Source organism: Heptranchias perlo, chromosome 34, assembly GCF_035084215.1.
Source record: "Heptranchias perlo isolate sHepPer1 chromosome 34, sHepPer1.hap1, whole genome shotgun sequence".
In the NCBI taxonomy this organism is placed as follows: Eukaryota; Metazoa; Chordata; class Chondrichthyes; order Hexanchiformes; family Hexanchidae; genus Heptranchias; species Heptranchias perlo.
In genome coordinates this window covers 5,161,513-5,177,583 of record NC_090358.1, presented here as the reverse complement: position 1 = coordinate 5,177,583, position 16,071 = coordinate 5,161,513, and the positions used below count along the sequence as shown (strand labels likewise).

General features: G+C 43.6%; 1 protein-coding gene and 1 long non-coding RNA gene across 3 annotated transcripts in view; one reads left to right on the top strand and one right to left on the bottom strand.

The window, feature by feature from the left end:
- smad3b (SMAD family member 3b) overlaps nucleotides 1–12,189 on the bottom strand; it is a 101,847-nt gene extending 89,658 nt beyond the window's left edge. The window contains exon 1 of one of the 2 annotated variants that reach the window (XM_067971333.1): nucleotides 11,464–12,189. In XM_067971333.1, coding sequence (XP_067827434.1) covers nucleotides 11,464–11,669 — 206 coding nt within the window. In that variant the 5' untranslated portion in view covers nucleotides 11,670–12,189. The remainder of the gene's footprint in view (nucleotides 1–11,463) is intronic. The other variant, XM_067971334.1, reaches the window with a different exon arrangement.
- LOC137301726 (uncharacterized) overlaps nucleotides 9,622–16,071 on the top strand; it is a 45,794-nt gene continuing 39,344 nt past the window's right edge. The window contains exon 1 of the long non-coding RNA XR_010958343.1: nucleotides 9,622–9,647. This is a non-coding gene — a long non-coding RNA (uncharacterized lncRNA). The remainder of the gene's footprint in view (nucleotides 9,648–16,071) is intronic.

Here is a 16,071-nt window from a genome sequence, read left to right as displayed (position 1 = left end):
GGAGTATCTCACCAACAGCGAAGAACAGGTAATTAATCTGTCATTGAGGGTGTCGGTTGAAGAAAAATTGTTGGCCAGGACAAGAAGAAAACTTCTTCCTCTTCTTCAGATAGTGCTATGGGACAATTATATCCAACCAAACCATCAGATTTCATTTTAACGTCTCAACCGAAGGATGTTGCACACTGACGATGCAACGCTCCCTCGGTACTGCACTGGAGTGCCAGCCTCAATGATGCCCTCAAGTCTTTGTGTTGAGTTCAAAACCACAATCCTCTGACCCAGTGGTAGCAATGCAGCCAAGCTGCGTACAAAAGGTATACTTCACTGCTGTCTGTGCCTTGTGCATGTTGGGATAGCCCAGCTACATGTTTGTCTAATTCAAAATGGCTACCGTAGCAACACCAGAGAGAAACCACATCAAGGACAGATAGCTGATGAATTTGAGCCCAGTGATGGAAATCACCCAACAGGCAACATATGGCTTTCCTATGGTGTGTTTCTGACACACTATTAAACAGTTAAATTGACACAGGAAATGGCTGCTTATCTTCTTTTTTCCCCGTTGTCATCTGTGCAGTGGGATCTACTTTAACCCAGCTCTTTCGCACAGTTTTTGGCTGGCAGTGAGAACCACTCTTGTTCTTGGGCATTGTGCTAACACAGACAGCAGGACCAACTGACACCAGGACACGCAGCTGGTTAAAAAGCACATGGAAGTCAAAAAGCACAAATACACAGCGGGCGGTCATATTCTAGAAAGTTGAATTCTTTATCTTTTACCACGCAGGCAACCGCTGAAGGCAGATTTCAGAAAGTCCATCCCCCAGGACCTTCTCGTTTATGCTACATGTTCAGTTCCTGTGTAGAACACAAGGGCCATTAGATCCAATAAGTGCAACCAATTTTTGGTTGATCGCAACCCCATCTGCCAACTTTCTCATCACATCCCCTCTCTCTCCAGAAACAGGGCACAATTGCCTCTCGAGTTTACTTACTGGGACATGGACAGGCGGAAAATGGGCCGGCTTGAGATGCAAATACTGATTTGTTGTTTCTATGGCTGGAAAACCACTGCTATCTTGCTCTTCGATGAGCTTCTCCCTGTTCCAGCTCATATCCGACGCTGCTACTTGGCTCCAGGACCGCACTTCGTGCTGTAAATACCAATGGCTGGTCTCATGATAGATCAGGAATTCTCATCCACAACACAGGGTCCGCTCCCAGAGTGAAGCAGTAGCATTATGTGTGAACTGCTGCCAGGACCTGCGACAGGAAGATCAGGAAGGGGAAATGCCTCAGTGAACTGGAGAGAGGGGGTGCGCAGGAGGGGGGTAAAGTGTCTCTGTGAACTGGGGGGAATTAGAAGGGATGAAGTGCCTCAATGAAGGCTGATTACAGAGGCTAAAATGCCTCGTCAACTGGGATTTTGGGAGGGGGGGGGAAAAAAAAGAGGGACGAGTACCTCCTCTTTCATGTCTTGAGATAATGACTTTTCCCCCCCGCTAATTTCCCCCCTTCCTTCCCGCAGGAGTTGACTCCTTACTGGGGTACAGTTCCACAAGCATCTGCTGCCCTCCGCTAACTTACCCAAGTGGACATTATTCATCTGTGAGCCTAGACACTGAGTCTCAGTTGGTTTCCAACCACAGCAGGCATTGTGGTCGGGGCTAATTCCGTCCTTAACCAACATCTTAGCCCACATGCTTTCAGCCAGTGGTGCTGAATAACAATCAGGAACTGGGCACTGGCTCATTTGCCAATCCCTAAGCCAGAGTGCTGAGGCCAAGTAACTTTTACGTAAGGGTTCCCCACTGTGGTCCATCTGGGTCTGAGATTGAAGAAACGTGGGGCATTATAACCAAGTAATTGCTTCCTGCCCCTGGGTGGTGGGCAAGTAGGCACTGCAATGCAACACCATCACGGCTGCTCTTAGTGTGGCGCTGGGGCTTTGCGAGGGACGCGACACACTGTGGCTGCAACGTGCACTGTCCGCATGATGCAGTACAGCAACTCACCAAGGCTTCTTCGTCAGCACCTCCCAAACCTGCGACCTCCACCACCTAGAAGGACAAGGGCAGCCGGCACAAAGGACCACCACCACCAAAGCTCCCCTCCAAGTCACACACCATCCCAACATATAATCGCTGTTCCTTCATCGTCGCTGGGTCAAAACCCTGGGTATTCCCTACCCTAACAGCACTGTTGGAGTCCCTTCACCACACAGGACTGCAGCGGTTCAAGACGGCGGCTCACCATCTCCTTCTCAAGGACAACCAGGGATGGGCGATAAGTACCAGCCTTGCTAGCGAAGCCCACATCTCAAGAATGAATTTTTTAAAAAAGCACCAGATCACATGCCTGAGTCAATAGTGCTCATCACAATGGGAACAATTCGAGGTGATGGATTATGAGCACTGCACCAAATGACAAGAAGAGTGTCAACACAATGCTAACGCACACTGGCTTCAGGGGTGCGATTTTTCTGACAACCTATTGGTTCCATCAAAAGAAATATTTACAGCAGCTTCTGACTAGAGAATAGGGAAACACAAAGACAGACTTTCAGCTATAACTAGTAGTATGATTTGGATAAACCATAGTTAAAAAAGCACTATGTGTGACAAGGGACTGTGACATAACAGGAGGAAATTTTTTTTTAAATTTTAAAAGCAGACAGAAAATTTTGTTGAAGGAACAAAAATCTTGCCATCTGGGATTTTCTAATTTTATCCTTAATCAGAAACATTTCTTCTTCAATTAGAATTACGCAGCCTACAGCGCAGAAATAGGCCATTTGGCCCAACTGGTCTATGCCAATGTTTATGCTTCACACAAGCCTATCCCACTTTATTTCACCCTATCAGCATATCCTTCTATTCCTTTCTCCCTCATGTACTTATTTAGCTTCCCCTTAAATGCATCTACACTATTCGCCTCAACCATTCCTTGTGGTAGCGAGTTCCACATTCTCACCACTCTCTGAGCAAAGAAGTTTCTCCTGAATTCCCTATTGGATTTATTAGTGACCATCTTGTATTTATGGCCCCTAGTTTTGGTCTTCTCCTGAAGTGGAAACATCTTCTCTACATCTTCCCAATCAAACCATTTCATAATCTTAAAAAGACCTCTATCATCCTCAGCCTTCTCATTTCTAGAGAAATTATTTCTTCATTGCAAATCCGGGGTGGAGGGCAGAGGTCTATGGTGCAAAACACCACTTGGAGTGTAAAGAGTAGAAGATAAGCTCCATCAAGGAGCAGTGGTTAGGTGATGCCAAGTTTGGGTTTTAACAACCTGTTAATTGCAAGAGGAAAGAAAGACTGAGGGAGATATGTTTTTGGTTTCTCTCATCCGCAGGCCTTCATTTTAAGCCCTAAATTACCCTCCTCTCTTCACAGTGTGCTCTTTGTACTTAGATGAATATATGCGCAATTATAGATGGTTCTTATTCAAAATAAAAAGGTAGAGCACAACATCTCATGTCTGATACTCTCTTGACACAACCACAGCCTCTACTTAGCTTTAAACCCAACTTAACCTGGGTGTGGGACCTAGTCTCTCAGGTTCTGTGGGTCTAACTCCAGGTGCGTTTCGAAATGAGCAAGAGCCTCATATTCAAGAAATATCCTCTCCTCCTCGGAGATCAGCTGATTGGCAAACTATTCAATTCCCCCCCCCCGATGTCAAGTGAAACAACTAAACTGTCATGTGGCCTTGGGTAAGAGATGTGGCTTTGTGCCGTGACCTCTTTCAGATGAGATGTTGAACTCGAGCCCTGTCCCTCAGTTCCAGTGATTCAGGTGGACATTAAAGATCCCCATGGCACCATCTAAAAAATAGCTGGGGGCTTTCTCTGATGCTTTGACCAATATTCCTCCCTCAACCAACACCACCAAAAAAAAGATTAACTGCTAATTCATCTCATTGCACTTTGTGGGACATTGCTGCCATGGATTGGCTATTGCATTCACCTACATAGCAACAGATACATTCACTTCAAAAATAATTCACTGTTGACATTGTGAGGAGGCGTCATATAAATGCAAGGATTTAGTACTGTTGATGATGCAGTGACCAAAATTAGTAAAGCCGATCAGCAAAACGATTGTAGCTCACAGATTTTATATTAGAGATTATAGGCCTGAAATTCCTGGAGGGCCAAGCCATCACTAGATCCCAGAAGTGAAAGGCTGGTGTCTAACCCAGTCCAACACTCAGTCCCCATTTCTTCTGCACTTTTCAACCTTAGCTTCCTGTACTGTGGACCTTGGCCTTTCACCTAGGTCTCTCAATAACAAGTATCGGTATTATTCAACAACGGGAAAAGAGAGTATCTGCTTACCCAGCGATAACACTGCACAAACAGCTCCAAGCACAATACCGAAAAGATCCATGAGCTCATCAACTGCAACTGTGCTGAATGTAGCTACATAAGGAGGTGTAGGTGCTGGAAGCTGCTGTGGTTAAATGTGAACATAGCCACAAACACATTATGGGGCCACAACAGGCATTGTTAAATTTAGCGGCCCAACACATGTTTTTTTTTAAAAAGTCTTTCAGCAACTAGAAATTACTTCCACTGTCTTTCTGGCTATATTTCCAATAACACAACAACCAGTGCGGGAGATCATCCTCACTCACAGTGGTGACCCTATTTTTGATATTGGCTACCTGGTGAAAATACTGCACACCATTAGTAATGAGCAACGCAGGCCTTAGGCTGCAAGGAAACGCTCTACATCAAAAAAAAAATCACAGTCAAACCTGGTAATTACAAACTGGGACTGTAAAAGTCTGTCTCTAGACTGACACTCCAGTGCCAGCACTGAGGGAGTGCTGCACTGTTAGTGGTGCCGTCTTTCGGACGAGACGTTAAACCGAGGCCCCGTCTGCCTTCTCGAGTGGACATAAAAGATCCCACGGCACTATTTCAAAGAAGAGCAGGGGAATTCTCCCCGGTGTCCCGGCCAATATTTATTCCTCAACCAACACCTAAAACAGATTACCTGGTCATCATCACATTGCTGTTTGTGGGAGCTTACTGTGCTAATTGGCTGCTGTGTTTCCTACATTACAACAGTGGCTACACTTCATAAAGTATTTAATTGGCTGTAAAGCACTTTGGGATGTCCTGAGGTGATATAAATGCAAGGTTTTTTTGATGCAAAGCAACAAAAAAAAAAGTTAGGTTAGGGCTCCCCCAACGGCCTAGCAAATAAAAGCACCATGATAGATCCAGACCAAGGGTATCCACTGTTTTGTCTTTGTGGGCTGCGTAGCTGCATATCACAGAGTCTAAGAACCCGGTATAATGTTCCAATAAATTAGCATAGCTGTCAAGTTGCAGATACCAATAGATCTTCTTGTTGGATTAACGATTTATCCACCAATGAGGCAGCAATGCTAAGAACTGCCCTCTCCAAACCTCCAGGCCCCAAAAGTCAAAAAAGACAAACTAGTGAATAAGAAATATAAATGAAAATAAATAATTGCAGGGTTGGGGGAAAGAGCAGAAGGGGAGTGGGACTAATTGAATAGCTCTTTCGAAGAGCCGGCACGGGCACAGTGGGCTGAATGGCCTCCTTCTGTGCTGTAAGATTCTACAATCCCATCAATTTAGGCCGCAGCCTCGTGCGCCCTTTTACTGGGCGCACGAGAAACCTTTACTGAAACCGACTTTGTAGCTATAAAGATTATAGATGCGACTCGTGAAAGAGTTGGCAAGCCTATTTACAGGCTTTTAACAGCACCAACTCAAATGATTTCATCAAATTTGTGAGAGTTTTCGGTACCTTTCTTGTAAACTATGCTTTATTGGCGAAAACAATTATTGATAGTCTGAAATTTCTATATTTCTTACCCTGCCTGACATGGCTGTCCATATGAAGCCTGGATAAGGCACTGACTTGATTTTCAAGGACCACAGTAATGTTTATATTTGCACCCAGCAACTTAATATCGACAAATTCTCAATTTCTGCCCAGGTAGCTGTTCTTGATTGACAAATCCTACACCCCTTATTGACATATTGGTTAATGGATTGCAGCATTTCACGGTCATTAGAGAAAAAGTTCAGGCAATAAAAGAAAAACAAAAGCACTAACACCCCATTTATAGCCGCTTTCATATTGCGTTATGACCGGTCCTGGTGGCACCAGCTGCTGATACACAGGTCTCGTAGAGCCGCCTGTTGGGAATTACTGAGCTGAGCGGCCAGGAAGACTTAATACGGCTGCACAGGAGCTGTATGGGTACCACTAGCGGTCTTCCACAATACAAAAGCAGCTGTCGGCACTGCCATTTTATTGCATTCGCAACTTTTGTCAAATCTATTGGTGTGCATGCGGATAGATAAACGAAAGAGAGATAGAGACGGCAAACTGAACGGGCCAGAACTTCTACTTTACAGTCTTCACTGTATAACTGATTTGATTCAGTTCTTATTAGTTAAGTATTGAGGCAAAGCATATCGATGACCTCTGTAACACTAGATAGGACGCAACAATTCCAGAGCATTCCTAAAGCAACATTAATAGTATTTTGGACATTATGGGCAACTTGCTAGATTAGAAACCACAGGTACAGTGTGCCTGAGCTCCAACAAATTCCACCCACGATCGAGATAATTGACGCCAAAGAGGGAGAACTCTGGAAAGGCTCCTTTTCTGGAACAGGCTTCAAAGGCCTCTGCTCAAAACCTGGCCATGTTGGGTGCCAGGGAAGTTTGGCGCTGTTACATGTCACTGAGGTTTTTTTGTATCTTTATCTTTTTATTTTAATTTATATATTGTAAATAAAAAATAAGTTGTTGAATCACAATACATAGATTTTTTTAAAAGAGGATATTCCCATGGCGATGGTGTCACTATGGGACAGATTGTTGTAGGTTCAAGCCCTACTCAGAGACTTGAGTCCATAAATTTAGTCTGGCACTTCAGTGCAGTACCGAGGAAGTGCTACATTGTCGGAGGTGCCATCATTCAGATGAGATGTTAAACTGAGGCCCCGTCTACCTATTCAGGTGGATGTAAACGATTCCATGGCATTAACTGAATTACAGCAGGAAATTCTCCTGGTGGCCTGACCACAATTCCTCCCCCAATCATCAAAAATATATTAACTGGTCATTTATTGGATTACTGTTTGTGGGACATTATTGTGCACAAAATGGCAGCTGTCTATACAACAACTTGCATTTGAATAGCGTTGATAAGGTGCCACACGAGAGGTTGTTACACAAGGTTAAGGGCTCATGGGGTTGGGGGTAATATATTAGCATGGATAAAGGATTAATTAACGGACAGGAAACAGAGCGTAGGAACATACGGGTCATTTTCAGGTAGGTAGGCTGTAATTAGTGGGGTGCCGCAAGGATCAGTGCTCGGGCCTCGGCTATTTATAATCTATATTAATGACTTAGATGAAGGGACCGAGCATAATGTATCCAAGTTTGTTGACGATACAAAGCTAGGTGGGAAAGTAAGCTGTGAGGAGGACACAAAGAGTCTGCAAATGGATATAGACAGGTTAAGTGAGTGGGCAAGAAGGTGGCAGATGGAGTACAATGTGGGGAAATGTGAGGTTATTCATTTTGGTATGAAGAATAGAAAAACAGTTCCTCACCATTTAAAAAATATTCTGTTAAATGTTGGTGTTCAGAGGGATAATGAGTGTCCTTGTACACGAAACACTGAAAGTTAACGTGCAGTTACAGCAAGCAAGTAGGAAGGCAAATGGTACACTGGCCTTTATGCAAGGGAGTTGGTGTAAAAGAGTAAGGAAGTCTTGATACAATTATAAAGGGCTTTGGTGCGACCACACCTGGAGTACTGCGTACAGTTTTTGCCTGCTTACCTAAGGAAGGATATACTTGCCTTAGCGGTGGTGCAACAAATGTTCACTAGATTGATTCCTGGGACGAGAGGGTTGTCCTACGAGCAGAGATGGAGTAGAATGGGCCTATTATCTCCGGAGTTAGAAGAATGAGAGGGGATCTCATTGAAACATATAAGAATCTGAGAGGACCTGACAGGGTAGATGCCGAGAGGCTGTTTCCCCCGGCTAGAGTGGCTAGAACTAGGGGGCGTAGTCTCAGGATAAGGAGTTGGCCATTTAGGACTGAGATGAGGAGAAATTTCTTCACTCAGAGGGAATTCTCTACCCCAGCGGGCTGTGGAAGCTCAGTCGTTGAGTATATTCAAGGCTGAGATCAATAGATTTTTGGACTCTAAGGGAATCAAGGGATATGGAATCGGGCAGGAAAGTGGAGTTGAGGTCGAAGATCAACCATGATCTTATTGAATGGCGCAGCAGGCTCGAGGGGCAGCATGGCCTATTCCTGCTCCTATTTCTTATGTTCTTATAGCATCTTTAACGTAACAAAACTTCTTTAGGCACTTCAGAGGAAAGAATGGATCACGTGGTGGAAGAAGAATTAGAAGAAATGACTAAATGCTCGATTAAAAAAATAGATCTGGAAGAAGATTTTGAAGCTGAGGCGAGAAGTAACAAGGCAAAGGAGAGAAGTAGCAAGGTAAGGGAGAGGCAGATCTAGAGATTAGGACCAGACATTTGATAGCTCTGTCACAGAGTGAGGAGCACTGGGAGAGGGAAGAGGGGTGATGATAAACAGGAAGCCAGAGTCACTATCAGAAATTCAGGAAAATTACCCCTATTGATCAATGTTTATAAAAACACATGACTTAACAATGTTATGCGTCTTGTAAAGATGTCAATAAATCAGTTGTAACTATGGATCACTGCTGGTCTTCTGGTCATTCCCTTCCACCATTGGAGACTGATCCTTCAGGTACTTCACATCTGCCCTCTGGAAATCTTTTCCAAGGCCACATTTCCTCGTCCCCTTGACTGTGCCTTTGCTCGCCCCTTTACATTCACTTACTTCCCATTTGGGGCCGAGCCCACCTTCTTGTAAAGTTTTCCAAGACGTTCTACCTGAGGAACACTGCATAAATACAAATTGTTGTTGTTCATGAGGTCATCAGGATGCACCAATGCCAAAATTGAGACCCCATTATAATGGGCTCGTTCCCGTTCAAATTTGGCAAAAATCCTCACCAGCGAAGCTGGTAAAAAAAAATCAACTTTAGCAAAAAGAAATCATTGAATTACGGAATTGAGCAGGATTGAGAACAGATTGTTAACGCTATCTTTTGAGTTGTCTCTTCTCTTATCATTCTCAACAGACTTGTTCCTGAATCAGCAAGAATCAACAACAACTTTCCTTTGTATTATTGCCTTTAACGTAACAAAATGTCCCAAGGCACTTCACAAAGTAGTAGAGGAATGGAAACCCAATCCGGTGGAGTGTGTGTTTAGAAAGAGTATTGAAGGCTTGTGCTTCGGGAAGGTTACTGTGAGAACCTTCCACATTCAAATAGCCCCCTGACACTCACTGTCCAGGCTCACATATATAGAATGACCAATGACTTGGGTGGGGGAGCAGAGGGTGGCCAATACCTGTCCCCCAGCACGAGTCAGCAACGTTTGGAGAGGAGGCGAGAAAATTAGGAGGCCATTTTTTTTTCGGATCCGACTGGACTTAAAAGTAAACAGATCCCAAAAGCAAATCCCAAAAATATCTACAGTAATTATAACACTATGGCAAAAGAACCAGAGGGGAGGTAAGAAAAGAATTTTTTTTTACACACAACGAGTTGTTATGATCTGGAATGCACTGCCTGAAAGGGGAGTGGAAGCAGATTCAATGGTGACTTTCAAAGGGAACTGAATAAATACTTGAAGGGGAGGAATTTGCAGGGCTATGGGGAAAGAGCAGGGGGAGTGGGACTAATTGGATAGCTGTTTCAAAGAGCTGGTACAGGCATGATGGGCCCAATGGCCTCCTTCTGTGCTGTATGATTCCTACATTAGAATGTGATCTGAGGAGCATGTATTGATTATAAAAATATAAAATCCGTGAGATTACACAGGCCTTCTGTGTCCCTTTATGGCGCAACTGAACGAGAGGGTCAACCTGCTCAGGTCAATTAGAAATTATTTTGTCTTCTTACATGCAACACTCTCCAGTCACTTATCATACACAAAGCACAGTGTGATAACTAAGGCTAAGTTTAAAAATGAAAATTATAAAACACTCTAGAAACACCCAACAACCAGAATCTTACTATAAAAAAAGTCCAACAGTGCCTGATTTAACCCTATCTCTCTCTCTCTCTCTCACTCACACACACACACCCACCCCAAAGCACTTTCACAAGCACTTACACTGGGTTAGCATTAGTTTCGGCTTTGCACTGACGCTAAACTTGTGCTGAGTAAGTTGGGTGTTACGGTCTCAACTGACTTCACTTTAAAGCAGAGTGAGTCTCCTCCAGGGAATCAGTCTCATGCCACCTTGCTCCAGACTCAGGCTGCACTTACACCATTAACTGCAGCTTTGGAGCCAAGCATAACCAACTGAATTCAATGATTAAACCTAAATACTTTGTAAATTATCTACGGTCCCTGAGACCAAGCAGCTCTGATCCTGTACAGATGGGTAAGAGATCTGTGGCACTTTGGCGAGTTTCTCACTGTTAATATTACGAAGGGCAGGATTGTATGCTGACAGTGTTTCAGTGCTGGTTACTTGCATTTTGACAGCACAATGTGAGAAAAGTGTGCCATGATATCACAGCACAGGCTTTCAAAATGGGGTCCACAGTGATTCCAGGGGGTCCACGAGAACAGATTTCTGTCCATCCAGGTTTGTGTAACCTCACTCCACCAGCACAGTGACCGGTGAATTCCCTATTCTAATATATTATATATATTTTTTTAGACTGTCTTACAAACCTGTTTTTTTTTGTAGCTGCTGCACAGTAACAAAAGTGCTTCCTCCAATGATAGCACTGTTTTCCATTGCCTAGATGGCACTGTCTTCCGGAAGGGAGGGCAAGCAAGTCTCTAGGGGTGTGTGCCAATATTTGCAGGAGGTCCCCCAAGAGTGTGTCAAATAGTCTGGGAGCCCCTCACTCAGAAAAAAACACACTGTTATACACACATCATTGTCAACCTGGTAGAGATGACCTGTTATTTTTGCTCAGTTGATTGTCCACGTTAAGGGACCCTCTTTAAGAATGGATGTTAACTGCAATGTCCAACTGTCACCCACACAACATGCCTGTTAAGGACATTTTCATATATATAAATAAAATAACGTTCCATGATGAAGACAGGTGGTTCCTTTTGACATATTACACCCTGCCTTTCCTCTGCACATCCAATATAAACGCAAAATGAGAGACAGCAAATCTTGAATGAAAATTGGCTTTCTAAAAAAAACTGCAATTCACTTTGAAAAAAAATTGCAAAAAAAATAGCAAAAAAAATAGGTGCCAATTTAGAAACTCCCTTTTAATTAAGGCTGTTTTTTAAAAAAAAAACATTTTTTTTAATGATTGGAAGGGTCTTTTTTTTTTAAAAAAAACGTGTTACCTGGGGATGGTTATGCACTTTGTGTTAATACTCTGTGTGGTAATTGCCTTTTCCAACTCGTCCAACTGGCCGGTCTTTTTCAGCTTTTTCACCAAACTTTTCACCGCTTTCTCGCACCATTTCTCCTCCTGCCCGTTTTGTTCTCCCTTCTTCCAGCCCAGGAGGCGTTTGACAATCGGGGGAGTGAAGGGCAAGATCGAAGACATTTTTCCAGCACCGGCAACAACAAAAAAAAAACGCTGTGCCTTCTTCTGCTTCTTCCTCCAAGTCCTCCCGAAAACAGATCGACCGCGATCCGAAAACTTTTCGGAGAAGTTTGTCCAAACTTTTTTTTTCCCTCAGTCGCTCGTCAACTTCACTCCAGACAGCCCAGCCTCCGCACACCTCTCCTATGAGAGGGGAGGGGGGGGGGGATCTCAGTAACCCTCCGCTCTCTCAATTAAGTGCCTCTCCTTCTTTGCTTTGCCTTGAAACAAGACGATGATTCACTCGCTTCTGTCCTCTTTTTTTAAAAGGTTTACGCGATGCTGCAGCAGCAACAGAGAGAAAAAAAATTCCTTTTTCCTAAAAAGTTTTCTTTCCTCTCCTCCCCTTTCTCTGATGCTAAAATTAATGCGTCCTCCTACTCCCGAGAAGGGGGTGGGTGGGTGTGCAGTGATGCGGTCCACAGTCAAGCCAACTTTGAGTCTGTGTCTCATGCAAATTTTTACAGCAGGCAGTTGGAGCAGAGACTGAGCACCGAGTGTTGTAAGAGAGACGGAGAGAAAAAAATGTCATTGCCCAGACGTACCCCACTCCCTCCCGCCTCCTAACACCAATCACAGAGAACGCTGTGAAAGGGAAATGCCTTATTTAACCCAACCCAAAGCTACAATTTCAATGAAACTTGGCACAATTCATAATATTGCAGTAGTAATTTCACTACCTCTCCACTCCCCCTTTACCTATAAAAATCCAATCATCTGGGATCAATAACTTATTTTTTTCATAGATCATCGAAATAAGGAACTTTAAGTATCAGTGTTACAACACAATATTATGACATTATAGTATCTTGGGTGATGCAATCTAGCTCACCATTTTAATCCTACATGTAAATTTAATTTTCAAAAAATGGCTACTGCCAGCTTGGCTCAGTTAGTGGCACACTCAGTTCTGGGGTAAGAGATTGTGGGTTCAAGCCCCAAATTCAGGCTCAGCTAATCTAGGCTGATGCCCCAGAGGATTGCTGACTTGTCGAAATTGCTATCCTTCAGATGAGACATTAAACCTCTCTGGATGTTAAGGATCCCGAGGCAGTGTTTGAAGAAGAGCAGGGAGTTGTCCCAGTGTTGCTACTCCGCCCCCCTGTAAAAAAATAACTTTATGGACTGGTCATTCATCCCACTGCTGATTGTTGGACGTTGTTGGCACAGAATAGCTACTGTGTTTGGCTCCATTACAACAATCACTGCCCTCTGCAAGTCAGCATGACATTTCAATTATGCAATAAGATGCTATATAAATGCAGGCAATTCTTTTATTGCAGTGATTGCACATACATGGGAATGCAAATATTAAAGAAAGAAAAGACTTACATTTATATAGGGCCTTTCACGACCTCAGGACGTCCCAAAGCACTTTACAGCCATTGAAGTACTTTTGAAATGTAGTCACTGTTGTAATATAGGAAAGAATGCAATCATTTTCTCCAAATATTTTTCATTTCGGGACATTTTTTACTACATTAAAGGCGCTATATAAATGCAAGTTGTTGATGTTGTTCAAATCCAACAAGACATCCCAATTATAGGTGTGTGTCTGTCACACACTATAGTGTGACAGACACACTATGGGGAGCTAAGGATTGAGTGTGTTGATGTGTGTGCACGCACATGAGCGCAGAGCTGGAGCTGGGGCTGGGAGTCTGCAGGGGGTGAAGAGGTTAACAAGAAGCTCTAGGAGCATAGGACCAGGAGTAGGCCATTCAGCCCCTTGAGTCTGTTCTGCCATTAAATTTGATCATGGCTGATCTGCATCTTAAGCTCCCTCCACCTGCCTTGGTTCCATAAACCTTGCCTAATGGAAAACTATCAATCTCAGTTTTGAAATTTTCAATTGACCCCCAGCCTCAAAAGCTTTTTGGGGAGAGAGTTCCAGATTTCCACTCCCCTTTGTGTGAAGAAGTGCTTCCTGACATCACCCTGATTGGCCTAGCTCTAATTTTAAGGTTATGCCCCCTTGTTCTGAACTCACCCACCAGAGGAAATAGTTTCTCCCTTTCTACCCTATCAAATCCTTTAATCATCTTAAACATTTCAATTACATCACCCCTTAATCTATATTCAAGGGAATATAAGCCCAGTGTATGCAACCTGTCCTTGTAATCTAACCCTTATTAGCCCCGGTATCATTCTGGTATTCTAATACCTCATTGTGGTAGACAGCAAATATTGATTAAACCTTCCAGCCCAACATGTATAACATCAGAAACCAGTGTAATTCCCAGTAGTCCCAATAAACAGGCCTCTGCACTTTGCTTCACCATGAGATGGACCCAGTTTAGATCCCCCATGTCCCCTCAGCCCAGGAGGAAGAGCTGGCTCCTGAAACAATTCTAGGTGTCAGATTGGCTCAGTGGTAGCACTCTTGCCTCTGAGTCAGAAGGTTTTGGGTTCAAGATCCACTTCAAGGTTTGAGTCCGCAATCTAAGCTGACAGTCCAGTGCCGTACTCAGGGAGTGCTGCATTGTCAGAGAGGCCCTCGCTGAAGAATCTAGAACTAGGGGGCATAGTTGCAGGTTAAGGGGTCGGCCATTTAAGACTGAGATGAGGAGGCATTTCTTCACTCAGAGGGTTGTGAATCTTTGGAATTCTCTACCCCTGAGGGCTGTAGATGCTGAGTCATTGAATATATTCAAGGCTGAGATAGATAAATTTTTGAACTCTAGGGGAATCAAGGGATATGGGGATCGGGCAGGAAAGTGGAGTTGAGGTTGATCTGACTGAATGGCGGAACAGGTTCAAGGGGCCGTACGGCCTATTCCTGCTTCTATTTTTTATGTACTTATGTTCTTATGCCGTTCTTTAAATGAAACTGAGGGCCTGTCCGTGTATCCGGGTGACTGTAAAAGATCCCATGGCAGTATTGAAACAAGAGTGGTGAGTTCTCCTGGTGTCCTGACCGACATTCCTCCCTTATCAAATATCACCACAAACAGATTAACTGGTCACTCATCTCATTGCTGATTGTGGGATCTTGCTGTGTATAAAATAGTTGCTGTGTCCGCCTACATAACAACAGTCATTGCATTTCAAGGTAATTCATCGAAAGCGATGTGCTTTGAGATATTTAAGTTGCTTTACAAATATAGGTTCTTTCTTTTTAATGTTAGGACGAGGCAGATAGTCCTGCTCGCACTCTTCAAATGTTAAAGCTCAACTGCAGGGGGAGCTTTGAAGAATTCATGTGCAGTTGTCACTTTACTTCATCTCGCTGTTCAATCGTGGTAAAACAAAGGTCTATCAATTGTAGCTGGCAGATACAACTCTCAGATCAGTATAATGGCAGCCTAAGTTTCCTCCACTGACCTAAAATGAAACCCTAGGAAGTGAATCTCATTCAGCAACAGTCTGTACGACATTCCCTGCAGTGACACACCCATCTGATGAGATAATTTTGAAAGGTTACTGTACTCTGGGGTATCCTAAACCAATTAAATGCCAACCCATTGACTAATTCAGCGCTCTTCCGTGACTGATATTTTTGTTTTGTAACTTTATGTTGGCATAACAACAGGTTACAGCTGGAGGTAACTGCAACAAGTATAGATGTCTCTTGGTCTGGTGTCTGATTAGGCCCAGAAATATGTGTTAGGAGAGCCAATAGGCATGCCCAGAGCCTTCTCTGATCCCAATTCATGCCCTAGCGAGCCTGGATCCATAGCTGATGGTTGGCTCTGCATTTGATTTTCTGTAGACAGACCTCCTGGGACGAGACTAAAACTTTTACTTTTTGCCATGACCAAGATCAAACTGGGTGCACAATAGGGGTAACGAAGATGGGCGGTAGAATCATTAATTGAGTAGTGATGTTTGCTTTGCTGAGACACAGAAGAAAATAGAGAAAAAAAACTATTATTTTGAAAATCAGACTTTTGTGATTGCAGTTTAAACCTGGACTGTCCAATACTGGGTGGCTACCCTAATATCTGAGAGAGGCTTCCTCAGAAGCAGATGTACCATTGGTATTCGGAATGGACTTTTTTGACTGATGCAAAATCTCAGCAACAACAAATTGTTATATATATAGGAAGAAAGAAAGGCTTGCATTTATATAGCACCTTTCACGACCCCAGGCAACTCAATGGAGGCCAATGAAGTTCTTTTGATGTGTAGTCACTGTTGCAATGTAGGAAACATGGCAGCCAATTTATGCACAGCAAGGTCCCACAAACAGCAATGAAACAATGATGAGATTATCTGTTTATTTAGTGATGTTGGTTGAAGGATAAATATTGGCCAGGACAGGGGGGAGAGCTCCTGTGGTCCTCTTCGAAATAGTGCCGTGGGATCTTTTATGACCACCTGAGGAGGCAGATGGGGCCTCGGTTTACTGTCTCATCTGAAA